The 14,454-nt window shown below is 39.6% G+C and overlaps 1 protein-coding gene across 1 annotated transcript; it reads left to right on the plus strand.

Moving 5' to 3' along the window:
• Window positions 1–8,776: 8,776 nt before the first annotated feature.
• LOC141351370 (uncharacterized) lies at window positions 8,777–12,988 on the plus strand. The gene is made up of 3 exons (XM_073858016.1): window positions 8,777–9,413; window positions 10,301–10,377; window positions 12,764–12,988. Exons 1-3 carry the CDS (start codon window positions 8,777–8,779, stop codon window positions 12,986–12,988), a joined length of 939 nt encoding a protein of 312 aa, XP_073714117.1.
• The last annotated feature ends 1,466 nt before the right edge of the window (window positions 12,989–14,454 follow it).

Below are 14,454 nucleotides of genomic sequence, written 5' to 3' on the forward strand. Positions count from 1 at the left end.
TTTTAAACTACAATTCCACTGCATGGCACATGTGGTTTTCAAAGTGTAATGTAAAAGATAGCTTTTCATTGGTAGTGTAACTACAGCAGGGACATTCAAGTATCCCATCCTGGCAGAAGTGTTCTGCTGCATCATGCTTGTCTGTGAAATGCGTAGGATGCTGGAAAACATGGCAAACAAATATTGACATGCATTAACATTACTACACTCTAAAAACAAACGGTGCTATATAGCACCAAAAGTGGTTCTTTGCTCGTAATCATAGAAGAACCGTTTTTAGTGCCATATAGCACCGGTGAAGCACCAGTGAAGCACCTGTGTAGAACCATACGGTGCTATGTAGAACCATTTTTGGTGCTATAGTGGTTCTATATGGCCCCGATATGGTTCTACACAGGTGCTTCACTGGTGCTTCACCGGTGCTATATGGCACTAAAAACGGTTCTTCTATGATTACGATCCAAAGCAACAGTTTTGGTTCTATATAGCACCGTTTGTTTTTTTAGAGTGTACAGTATATAAGTATACAGAAATAATTAAATTGTGTCGTTGCTCAAAACCTGATTACTGTGCATGGGTTGAAAATGATCAGTGCAAATCACTTAATTAGAGTTAAAGAAAGCAGATAGCGTAACAAGATGAGCAAATGATTAAGGTAACTTTACGTGCGCCACAGTACACTTTTTGTGAATTTATTGACGCCATTTCTATCAAGCATATATATAATTACTAATATAAATACTTATTGGAATTACATTAGAATTGCAACCAAACACATATTTACTTACCGACATAGCTAATAACTTTGTCCACTTTCCTTTGACTGTCTGTCTGTATGTCTGGTGCGTGCGGTCTTTTTTTTTTTGGTGTTATCATGGCGATCATTAAGGTGCATTATCGCCATCTGCTGTGTTGGAGGTGCTTTCTGGTTCCTGTTTTAGTGTTAATGAGAATGTGACGTATATGGACATGGGCGTGACTTCTGAAGTGACGCTTGGATGTGGGCGGGGTTGGATGTCCACTGCAGGCTGCAGCGAGACCCTTCTCGTTGAGATCGGCTTGTTTATCCGGAGATTCTAGGGGGGCGTCATTAGCTACGTTTACATGGACACATTTAGCCTCCATCGAAATAAAATTCTTCTGATTGATAAATCTTATCATAGCGTTTACATGAACACTTAATAATCTGATCGGATTGGTGTGTGTGTTTATATATCACAAGCTTTAAAGGCGCAAAAGAGGATGTTTCCGCCGACTGAGAATCCAAAGACCGTTACTGAGTTTTTTAAATAAGCGCATGCGCAAGAACAGCCTCCCTCCTTCACAGCTCATATCTAGGAAACGCCTTCCATAACTCGTGCACGAGTATTTGAACACGAGTGTTTGTTTACCACTGGCATATGCTGTGTCGCGTCAGTGGATTCATTATGTGAAAAGATATGATAATAAACACATAAGACGTAAAGTTAGATCAGTCGACGCTACTCCCATTTCAACTAGCGTGTAGCAGCCTGGTCACTTACAACTACAGTACAAGAACAACGTCGATATACCTGAATAACAGTACAACAATAATTATTCCACAAAGAAAGAATAATCACTGTTATGTAACTGTCGAAGAGAATTTTTGCGACCTGCGCGTCTGACACCTCTCTGTTCCTTCATTGCTCTCCAGTGTTGAAATGTTTCTCCAATAACGACTCTGGTTAGATAACATTCTTCTGACAAATTTCTCCTCTTCTCAGCGACTTAAAAACTCTTTCTTTTGCGTCCTCCTTCGGGTTTCTTCTCTTCCATGGTGCAGATTCAAGGAGGAAAGCAGGAGCGAAAATGAAAACAAACCGAAACTTAAGACGGAGTTTCATGCGCTATGCGCATGCGTCACTCGTGTAACGTTACTGGAGCGTGCACGTCTCTCCCAAGAAACGAAATGGCAGTGATTGACAAGCCAGAGGGCCAATGACGATTGCGATGATTGCATCAACGATTGGCTGATGTTTATAAGGCCCTACCTTATGCACAGATGACATATATTAATTTTATTACTTTCAGTGCGCCTAATAAATAGTCTTTTATCATTTAGTAAAGACAGTTTCAGGTAACATTGCAAAAATGTATTAAACAAACATCCTCTTTTCCACCTTTAAATCAGATTTGATCATTTGACATGCACACATTGCACAAATATAGTTTCACACTGTTTCAAGATACACATACAAATCATCCTCCTAAAATTGCTGTGCGTCTACTTCAGGTCATAATTAATAAACGACAAGCCCACAAAGCTTTGTGCCTAGTTGATTATCAAGCAGCAGCAAAAACAACCAAACCCAAAAAGCGTATTTTACTTTACGCTGTGCTGCAGAGACCGGCCGTGAGAGCGAATCCAAACACACACGTTTGTGGATCAGATATAATGGACTGACCATACAACGCTGTCTCGTATCACTTTACGGGGGATTGGAAGGAGAACAGGAACATTTTAAGATTGACACGACAAATCATTTCATGTGACTTCCTTAAAAAAAAAAACTCGAGTTATTTGCGTCACAGTCATTACGCCCATTCTACGTCATTGCACGTGTGCATATGCTCCACACTCCCTTCCTCTAGGTGGCGGAAATGCACATTTCAGTGGGTTTGCCAACAGCCATTAAAATAGAAAAGTAGAAGAAGATTGCACATGCGCAGAGCGTCCCAGTTTCAGTTATCCATCCGATCAAGTGTTTACATGTCCTTTTGTTTGGTGCACTCGGATAAAACAACTCAGCATATCAAGGAACGGATAAACTGGATTGGGGATTGACTGCAGGCAGGAGGTGAGAGTAATGCATATTGAAGTGTCTGCTCGTTCACTTCAATGGAGCAGGGTGTGGTGATCTCAGCTCATTTCACATAATGAGTTAACAGGAGAAAGCCGGTACCTCTCCTCCTTTTCTTACAGTTCACACCAAATTAGAATTTTTTTTTATTTCACTTGCATCATTTAAAAGTAGACATTCCAAGCATTATGTAGACATTTATCTTTTCTTTTTATGACAAGTATTCACTAAGTTACAGTTCATTTTTCTGCGCGTTTCTGAAAGGACTTCACGGAGGGAGAGAGAACAGAATGCGCTTCATGGTTATTTTCCTAATTTTGCACAACATTTTTTATTTATTTTTTTTTATTGGGAGTGGACTGAAAAAAACGAGACATTTTAAATTTTAAATGATGTATAAATCCAACCTAATCTCACGAATTTCCATGGGGTAGTCACAGAATTTTTTGCTCATTTTTCTGTGGCATTCTCACGGATTGGTTACTCAGCTGTTTTGTTCTATTTTCTTACCATTGTCGCTTCGGTTCAGGGTTAGATTTACATAAAATGACATCCTTACCCAAACCCAACTCTAACCCCAATGCCAGGCAACAATTGTTTAAAGTTTAGAAAATATAAAAGAATAAAGCACAAAAAAATAGTATAAACCCTTAACCAAAGCGACAATCGTTTGAAAATAGAAAAAAGCAGTTGAGTAACCAATCCGTGAGAATGCCACGGAAAAATTTGCAAAAAATTCTGTGACTATCCCACGGAACTTTGTGAGATCATGTTGCAACAATCATATCTGTATGTCCAAAATCAGCAGAGTAATCTAAGTCTCAGACTAAGGTGAAAATAAATACTTTTATCCTGTTACCACCTCTTCCTGGTAAAATGTAAACACAAATTCTTGGAAAATTACTCTGCGCTCTTTTTTAAGATATCACTTTCAATGTATAAATGTGTATGGCTTTGTCATTGTTTTTGTTATTTCAGTTTTTAATGTTGTGTATGTTCTTTTGTGTCATTCTCTTGTAAAGTAGATTTTAAGTCCCAGTGGGATTAAGGGATACAAGTATAAATTTAAGTCTACCAATAAAATGTAAAAAACATTCAGAGTTAACAACTGGCAATCTACACGCCCATTAACACATTTCCAAACATGAAATCTCTTTACATTAAAATCAATGCCTAGGACATAAAATACCAGAAGATAAAGAAACACTCAGCAAGAAAATTGTAGCACAAAACTGCCCAGAGAACTGTGATGGATAGAGATCTGATTCTGATTAGACCTGTTTGAGTCGTGACTCACTCGATCATTCGTATCATTAACCCGGATCAGTTGAGTCCTACTACAATTAAAATGTAAAACCATAAACAGCGCCACCACACACACAAACCTCTTTCAACATTATTAATGAGACTTCACTCGCTCTACAGATCCACTCGTAACCGGCTGATCTGCGCGAGAACTGACCCGAGATTATCACTCAGAGCCGGGAAACATTGCAAACTCGAGAGACCTGCTGATCTGCGCGAGCCGCGAACTGACCTGAGATTCTCACTCGGAGCCGGAAACAATGCGGACTCGAGAGACATGCGGATCTGCTCTGACTCGAGAATCTCTCAACTCATAACCGGCTGATCCGTATCTGCTGATCCACGCGAACTGTCTCTCGAATCAGAGCCGGAAGCACTGCAGATTCGCAGATCCGCCGGAAACATTGCAGACTCGAGACTCTCTGGCTCGGGGGCTACATAATCAGGACACAGTTTTTTCTACATTTTCTCTATATTATTTTTATATTATTATTAGGACTATTTTTTTAAATGGTCAACCATACACACCAAATCTAAAACCTTTAAGCATGTTTTTCAGAAGTGAAAGGCTTTTGTTGTGGATTTGCTTTTGAGGAGACTTCAGTCGCTCTATAGATCCACTAACCGGCTCCGGCTGATCCACCCGAATCAGCGGGTTAGTGGATCTGTAGAGCGAGTCCCACGGTCTGCGAGTCTGCAATGTTTCCGGCTCTAAGAATCTCGAGTCGCGTGGATCAGCCGGTTACAAGTGGGTCTGTACTGAGTTTCCTTGGCGATTTAGCAATACTGACTCAAATGACTCAAGTGACTCACACAACCTGGATCACTTTAGTGAGTGACTTACAGTAACCCGGATCCTTAAAAGGAATTGAGTTTGCCAGGCCTAATTCTGATGCTCTTGATATTAAAGGGACAGTTCACACAGAAATAAATTTTCTATTTACATTTAATTACTCTTTAACCCATATTACTCTGCATGAAGAACTGTACAGGAACTTAAATTAACAAGCATCAAGAAGAAGCTTTTATTGTGTTATATGTAACAAAAAGAGTTATGTGGGTTTGAAACAACCTCAGGGTGAATAAATTAACATGAAAATTATTTAATGGGTGAAATGTTTCTATAAATTTTACTTACTGATGTGAATGATGACGTGATTGTCATGCACCTAAGCATTATTCCCTTGCCATTGTCTTTCTGTTTACCTAAAAATCATGTGACTTTCTGGAAATAAACTGCATTGGAACCCCCCTCTCTGTTTGCAGCTACTTCAGACTTTAGATAACATCAATCTAGATTTTTGGTTAGATATTAACCAGATCATTTTGTGAGATGCATTTATTGAGATCAGCATACGTATAAAATCAACATAAGTTTCAAAGTTTAAAGGGCTGCAATATGAGACAGTATAAGTCTCAGAACAGATTCCAGTGATACTTCAACAGGTTAAGGAAATTCACAAGCAGGTAATGTATGACATGATGGCATGATTCAGTAGGCAGATTTAAAAAAACATTACCATTTGATATATATGTTTAATATTGATATTTCTTACTCATGATAAACATTGCTGGTTGGATAAGTTATATTGTGGAGTGCTTTACAGCTTTAGGCAGTTTACCTTGGCTTTTATGTTTTAGTCCTGTAATGCATGCTTTTCTATCTAAAAAAATATTGATTATTTTATTTAGATAAAAAATGTAGAATATGTGGCTCTCTTTTCTTTAAGTGAAATGAGCTTGGGTTTAAGTGAAATGATAGCAAATAAAATATTTATATTGTGGAAACTTTGATTGGAAAAAAAATCTGTGTAGTGCACATTGCAAGGTTATTTGAGAGTGTTATGTTACTTAAAACATTTTTATTGCTTAAAACTATAGGTAAAACTACGTACTTGTAGTGTTCATTCAGTCCCTTTAAGAAAAGGGATTTCCCAGGATGCCAAGTTGTTGAGTACTATGAGCTAAGTATGTATGTAGAATGCATGGGATGTAAGCAGTAAAGTACAATACTGAAATAATTAATTTAAGGTTTTAAAGGGGACATTTCACTTTTTTAAGATGTAAAATAAATCTTTGGTGTCCCCAGAGCACATATGTGAAGTTTTATTTTAGTGAATTTATTTTAGCATGTTAAAATTTCCACTTGTAGGCAGTGGCGGCTGGTGACTTCTTTTTCTGAGTGCGCACGATGCGAAGTTCGTCACAACATGTATGTAGCCCATCATGTGTGTGGTACGTAATTTCAAAATATGTGTTCTGCGCTTTGAGAGATCGTATGTGCTAGTGCTGTGTTCAAAATATCGATACGACGATACATCGTCATGGACGCCTGACGATGCACGCATCGATACAGCATCTTCCGTATCGATTCGGATGCACTTTGTAAAGTAACGTGACCAATCGCTGCTTATGCGTGATCCATATGGAAAGGACGCATGTGTCCCGCGGAATACGTAGAAACGTAGCGGGGTATACTTTCACTTTGCATGTCTGTCTCGCTGGCGCACGTGACTGCATTGCGAGCCGCGTTCTCTCTCTCTCTCTCTCTCTCACGCGTATTTAAAATCAATGAGTTCAGTATGAAAGCGCAGATATCTTAGCCTATAGTTATTAGTCGCGAAACAGTACTACGCATTAGAGAAGAAACATGCCAAAGGTTTGCATGTGAAAAGTGTACATCTAGTGAAGAGATACAGAGCTACTTCAAACTATTAGCTGTCACATTAATAATCTGATTTCTATTAAATAGTATTAAGTCTGACTGCATGTTTACACATATATTCATAGATATAGAATAATGAAATGAGAGACAAATATAATGCCTAGAGTAAGACACTTTTTCTTTGTAAAACTGTTTTTAAAAAACATAAGTTAAGTATTAACTCTTAGATTTTAAGAATTTCTATGAGTTACACCAAAAGCTAATAATGAATGGCAAAAAGACAACTGTTACAACACTGCTTATTCAATGTACATTAAACAATAATAGTAATAATGTTACTTAATTCTGAACAAAAATGTAATTCAAAATAGTCTTGTATCGTGATGCGTATCGTATCGGGGCCCTTGTATCGGGATACGTATCGTATCGTGAAATTGTTGGCGATACACAGCCCTAGTATGTGCATCACGTGTCCTGCCAAAATAAGTGCCTGCTGCAGACGCATCCAAAGGTTTTATGATAAAAGAGACGATTGTGTTTGCCAGATACTCGCATAATCTCATGCGTAATCAGAGTTTAATGTTAAGGGCGTGTCTTTTGGAGCGTGAGCGTCTCTTTTGTCATGAACGGTTTTGATGCGTGTGCAGCGGGCACTTGTTTTGGCGGGGCACGTGGTGCACACATGGTCTCTCAACGCGCGGGACACATGTTTTGGAAAAGGGAACCACACACATGATACTCCGAACACTTATTTTGAATTCGCGCCCCTCGGATGAGGAGTCACGAGCCGCCACTGCTTGTAGGTGACATCATAAGGGGAGCCAAATTTCAATAACCTATTTTTTTACATGCTTGCAGAGAATAGTTTACCAAAACTAAGTTACTGGGTTGATCTTTTTCATGTTTTCTAGGTTGATAGAAGCACTAGGGACCCAATTACAGCATTTAAACATGAAAAAAGTCAGATTTTCATAATATGGGACCTTTAACGATTTTCACCAGTCTAGGAATTTTAAGTCAGATAAAGGATCAAGAGTTGGAGTAGTAAAGCATTAACTCCATTGTCAGATGGTTAAAGCATTTAGATAGCTTACCATACTCATTTATGTTATGTTTTCTTTCTAGTGAAATCATCATGGATGAAGATCCTTTAATGACGCATCAAAATTCAGATGTTATGGGTGCTACTATGGAATACAGTCCCTTTGCAGAAATAAACAACTGTAAAGATAAAACTCAAAAAGACGTTGCTGAATTTGAAATGCAGCCTATGTCAGCTCCATTAACATCGCTCATAAAAGAAAGCAAAGATCATAGTATAACAATAAACAACATGACAGCCACAAATCAACCTGATAGAGAACACAAGGTTAATGTTAAAAATATATAAAGTAAACTGAAAACTAGGTAGAAAGGAAAAGTATAATGTATGATGTAAAACTGTGCTTACTTTACACTACATGGACAAATGAAAATGGATGCCCAATTAATAAAGGGATTGGGAATTTCAGCTATACAAATTTAAAGCCACACAATATCCTTTTAAACAATCATTTTTGCAGAATGGGTCGTACCTTTTGGTCCCAGTTTTCCAAAGGCCATAGTTATGATCCAACATCTACTGGAAAACCTTCCAAGAAGACATGAAAGCCTTTATAGTTGTAAATGCTGATGCTAAATGCTTGTGACCCTGCAATAAAACAAGCACATATCAGTGTGATACAGGGTTTCCCCTTCTTTGGCTGTATATATATATAAATGTTTTGCACTTCAAACTGACCTTCAAATTTTATGGGGATAAGTAATAAATGAACAATTCTTCATTCTTCAGGTTAATGTTAAACCACCAGAGGAAAGGGCCAAACTAGATGAGTATGAATCTGTAGGTGTAGGACTTGTAGCTTCAAATGATTCATCTCAAAATACCACGGGTAAGAAAATAAAATCATATTCTATGGTTCTTAGTGTATTTGTTGCTTTTGATATGAAGGGTTTGGTGTTTCTAGATTCCAGCGTCTCTAATTTCACTGTTGTATTATTTGGAAACTCTGAGTCAGTCCAGTTCGGATGTGACAACATTTTGATTGGAGAAAACCAACCCTGTACTGAAGATACAGAATTCTTCACGGCTGTTTTATTAAAGAGGAAGATATTAGACCATCATGTGTCAGTGATCAACATGATAGGCTTATATGACACTAATCTGAACACTTCTGATCAAGTTATCAGTCAGCTTGTGAATGAAAATGAAATCCATGCCTTCATCTTTGTTGTGAGATTGTGTCAGCTAACAGATGCCGATAAGATGGGCATTGAATGGCTACAGCGAATGTTTGGTGACAAAGTTCTTCAATTTGTGATGATTCTCTTCACTTATGAGAGAGACGAGGAAAGTGACAATATCATAGATGAACTGAAGAAAAACCCTATACTGGAGAAGCTGATTGAGAAATGTGGACAAAAATATCACATCTGCAGCAAGATTATGAACAACCAATCAGAGATGAGAGGATTGATGGACCAGATCAGATGTCTGTTTATAGACAATAAAGAGCAGTGCTACACTACTGAGATGTACAACACAGTTTTAAGAAACCCACAAAACAGTGAAAATCAAAGTGGTAAGTTATCAACACCACTTTTTTTTAATTATACATGTTGTACACTTTATTATTAGAGACTAAAGTAAACCATAAACTAGCACATAATCTTATTGGCCAGATTTTTCGGTAACACTTAATTTCGATAGTCCACTTTAGACATTTTACTAATTATCAGTAACTTTGCAACTACTTATCAACTACCAATCTTTACAGTATTAAAAACTGTCTGCTTAATATTATATTAACACTATTGTGATGATTCCTCAACAGATATTCAACTGACTATAAGTATCTTTGCAGGTGCATGAACTTATTCCACTAACCCTAACCTCTTTGCTTGTTTTATTTTTTCTAAACCCCCACTCACTCTTTCCCTAACCCCAACTTTTAAAACCCTTGTAATCCCAATGTTTTAGGTTACACATTTATTTATTTCTTTTATACCAGATATGACGTTTTAAAGTGTGTCTGTGCCTGAACCAGCCAACTGAGGCTTTCATTCCTTTAACCAAACCCTTACAATCTACTAACACTCTAGACATAGTTGAAATTAATGAAACTTAGTTGACATGTAGTTACAAAGTTATTTGTAGTTAATAGAATGTATAAAGTGGACTTTTAAAATTAAGTGTCTCCGTTTTTTCTAGATAGAAAATCTTTTGGTCAATGATCATTACATTTAGAAAATTAAATGCAAATATATGGAAAAAAATGACTCATCTAAATATCATTACTATTAAAAGGGTATTTCTCTGAATCACATTGTTTGTTGGGGACATGTTTACAAAGTATTGTTACAATTATAGTTAACTGTATTAATATCTCTTTAAAATATAATCTGTAAAGTGGGATATACAGTAATCTGCAGTGAAATTCAAGCTTCTCTTGTTTCTCATAAAATTAAGGGCCAGATGTTAACAGAAGCACTAGATCTCAACTTTTGGCAAGCTCTGCCCAACCTAAGAACGGCGACAGACAAAGGGTAAGAAATATGTTAAAGGGGACATTCCATGAAAATCTGACTTTTTCCATGTTTAAGTGCTATAATCGGGTCCCCATTGCTTCTACCAACCCTGAAAACATAAAAAATAGCAACCCCGTAACTTTGTTTTGGTAAGGCTCTCTCTGCAAGCATGTGAATAAATAGGTCATTCGAATTTCGCTCCCCCCATGACGTATTAAGGGGCTCTTATTATAATGAGACCGCCACTTCAACTGCGCTATCCAACCATGAATGGCCTCACAAGTGCGATAGACAGAGAGAAAGAATGACTGACAGCACAACGCGTTTGTATTCCCTCAAACACAAACAGGAGCCTACAATCTTATAACTTGTAGTTTTAATAATCTTTCTAGAGATTGAATTAACGTTCTAAAGGATTAACCTAAAAGTCTTTATTTTTATTCCACAATGTTCCCCATCTGCTAAAAAATATGTATTTAGAATGCATAAAACAGATGATTGATTTTTTTAAACTTGTTCAAATATTCTTTCGTGAGAGAATCTTCCTCGATACTCTGTCTTCTCTCAGTGTTGCCAACTATTTTCAATGGAAAGTAGCTAAAGCCTGCTTGGAAAGTTGATAAATGTCGCTAGATTACGTCATTGCGTCATTAGCATAACAGTGACGTCATCACGTTGCGTTTGTATTCTTACTACATTGGCTGTTTTCACGTTTCTCTTTCTCTTTGAACTGTCAAAAATTTTATTTTAATACACATGAATGCCTAAAAATGTTTTCTTGTTTGTTTATCTGCTTATGTTCTCATAAAACGAATTTTGTGTATGTTCATGTTTAGCCTATATGGCCAAACAGTCCAGTTTCAAAACATACGCTGATAAATGATGGTAAACGTTGTTTTGTAGGTACATAGCTCATTACCGCGTCAGCTCCGTACAGTTTGTCTGTTCTGAATGTGCTGCTGCTCAGCTCCCTTAAATACATTTATTTGTGTACAGTGATTCATTTTATTCGAAGACCATTTTACATTTACATCCCGCCATAAATGTAAGCCATCGCGGGATAAGCCAGCTCCGGCTTCCCGCATGCACAATGATGCCATCTGGACGCGGATAGATTAACCACTTCTCCTGCCCTGACTGCAGCTGGGAGAGACTCTGCTCTGCTGCGCGAGGACTAGACCGCCTGTGAGTGCTTTGGGAGGGGGGTGGATCCCACGGAAGCAGCGGCAGCTGCTCATAGAGAAGAGTGATTGTCACGTAAAAAGTCTCCCAAAGTCTCCAAAAACGTCAGAAAAAGTCGCTAGATTTGTTGCTAGTCGCTTTTTTGAAAATAAGTCGCTAAAGGGGTCTGAAAAGGCTCTACATCTAGCGACAAAATCGCCAAGTTGGCAACACTGTCTTCTCTACAGCGCGAGCGCTTGAGACTCCGCCCACCTGAGCAGCTTATTTGGATTTAAAGGGATACACACAAAAAGGGTGCATTTTTGCTCAGGCCCATAAAGTGCCTATTTTAACATGCCAGAATAAATTACCTATATGGTATTTTGAGCTATATATATGTACTCTGGGGACATCAAAGATTTATTTAATATCTTAAAAACCTCTTGTGGAATGTCCCCTTTAAGTATTTGCAAAAATGCCAAGTTTAGTCATGAACTCTTCTGTGTGGCTGATTGTTTCTCAAAAAAGCAATATGGCCAAGGGCTGCTGGAAGTCATTTTGAACAGGGGTGCTGTGAATTTTTTTTTTTTTACAAAAAACCTATAAGCCTATAGATACATTTTAAAAATAAATACATTGAGTTTCACTACTTTACTGTCATATTGTAACGTGGGCTGCTTACACTAAGCGAGAGAGAGATGAATCCATGTGCAAGGAGGTTTATTATAAAGTAATCCACGTAGGCAAGCAAACACATCCAACAAGGGCAATCCAATAGTGTAATCCAAAATAAACAGGCAAGGGGCAAAACCATGAACAAGAAACAGAACAGGAACAGGAAACAAGGCAATGAACAGAGATGCTTGGTAATGCAGCTAAACACATACAATACTTTGCAGATTGTCTGGGTGTGAGAACAGGCTTTATACAAAACAAACAGGAAGTAAATAGTGAAGTGTGACATGACATGATTTCAAAATAAAAGACCAGAGATATGACTTCAAAATAAAAGACCTAACAACAGAATACAAACAGAACACAAGACAAAACCCTTACAGACCCCCCCCCAAAGGGCGACTCCTGGAGCCCACAAAACATAAACATATACAGAGTCCATGGGTGGGTGGACGGGCCAGGATCTTGTGGCAAAGGCAGGGCTAGTTCAGAGGACAGAGGTGCTCTTCTGTATCCTGTGTTCCTCAAGCCATTGTGTCTAAATCATCTGATGCACCTCCTGTCACAGCTAGAAGGTTCGAACCTGTGTCTCCTACACTTGTTACCACGACTAGAAGGTCTGAACCTGAGCCTCCTGCACATCCCGTCAAAAGTGAATTGTCTGAGTCACCTGAACCGCCTGAATCGCCTGGCTTACCTGAACCGCCAGGCTTACCTGAACCGTCTGAATCGCCTGTTTCACCTGAGTCACCTGTTTCAATACCCAACTTATCAGCATCTGATTATTAGCTGACCCAGTTGCAAAACAAAGATGAGGGCATGGATTTCATTTTCATTCACCTCAGGGCTAGTTCAGAGGACAGAGGCGGTCCTGGGTCGTGTGGCCAGGATGGTCCAGGATCGTGAGGCAGATGTGGACCTGGGTCGTGAGGCAGGCGTGGACCTGGTACCTGGGTCATGGAAGGTTGAACACCTCGGCTTCCTCCTCTGTGTCTTCTGCCTCCTCCATGCGTCCGGGTACTACCCCCCAAAAAATACATGGGAGAGCTTCTGCCGACCAAAGTACAGGTGACATCGGACACCAGGGTGGCGCTGGAGGCGCTCTGGACCTGCAGACAGAGATGGCTGAGAGAGAGGCTGGCATCGCCAGGTTGGCAAGACACAGGTCACCAAAAACAAAGAGTTTACAAAGAGTTCAATAAAGTCAATATAGACCCAGGCAGAGAGTTCAGGGTTGGCTATTTTGGAGCTTGGGAGTGACGACACTAGTTGAACTACAGGACACAGGGAACTCAGGGGTAACCATCTTGGCCTCTACATGACACACAGGTAACTTGGAAACAGGAAACTCAGAAACAGGCCTTATGGTTGTGACCGAAAGCTCAGGAAATTTAGGCTCAGCAGGCGTGGTTGTGACAATAAGCTTAGGGGACTCAGATCCAGAACTTCTCACTTAAACATGAAGTGCAGGTGACTCATGTGCAGCAGACAACACAGGCGAACCAGGTGAAACAGGCGACTCAGGTGAGCCAGGTGAGGCAGGCGACTCAGGTGAACCAGGCGGTTCAGGTGGGCCAGGCGATTCGGGCGGTTCAGGTAGGCCAAGCAATTCAGGTGGTTCGGGTGGGCCGGGCGATTCAGGTGGTTCAGGTAAGCCAGATGATTCACTTTTGACGGGATGTGCAGGAGGCTCAGGTTCGGACCTTCTAGTCATGGTAGCAAGTGCAGAAGACACAGATTCAAAAGGTTCAAGCCGTGATGGGAGGTGCATCAGATGATTCAGACACAAGGGCTTGAGGAACACAGGATACAGAAGAGCAGAAAGCAGACCACACACACCACAGGGCCATGGCAAATGCAGAAAGCACAGAGTTCACATGACATACCTCAGTTGCCGTAGGAACCACAGAACAGGATGAAACTTGACGTGAGATCCTGGACGTCCGTACTGACACCATCTGGGTATCTAGCAGACTTGACCTCACTCGTCGGGTTAAGGGGTGAACTGGAGAGGAAGGTGAGGCAGTCATTTTGTGTAGTGTGTGTGGTGTGACAGCCATCTTGTGAAGTGGGTCGGGTGCAGGTTTGAAGGCCACCTTGATAGCAGGTGCAGGGGTAACAACAGCCTTCTTGAAGACAGGTGTGGTCATGGCAATGGCTCTTTGGATAACAGGTGCAGTAATGGTGGTAGCCATCTTAAAAACAGGTGCAGGTAACGTGACGGCCATTTTAGAGACAGGCATGCTGGCGGCCATCTTA

Source organism: Misgurnus anguillicaudatus, chromosome 2, assembly GCF_027580225.2.
Source record: "Misgurnus anguillicaudatus chromosome 2, ASM2758022v2, whole genome shotgun sequence".
In the NCBI taxonomy this organism is placed as follows: domain Eukaryota; kingdom Metazoa; phylum Chordata; class Actinopteri; order Cypriniformes; family Cobitidae; genus Misgurnus; species Misgurnus anguillicaudatus.

Excerpts from the sequence above, each read along its gene's own strand:
- LOC141351370 (XM_073858016.1), top strand. The coding sequence starts at position 8,777 with ATGAAGGGTTTGGTGTTTCTAGATTCCAGCGTCTCTAATTTCACTGTT. Across the intron at positions 9,414-10,300 it reads AAACAGTGAAAATCAAAGTG|GGCCAGATGTTAACAGAAGC; the intron begins GTAAGTTATCAA and ends CATAAAATTAAG. Across the intron at positions 10,378-12,763 it reads AGAACGGCGACAGACAAAGG|CTAGAAGGTTCGAACCTGTG; the intron begins GTAAGAAATATG and ends CTCCTGTCACAG.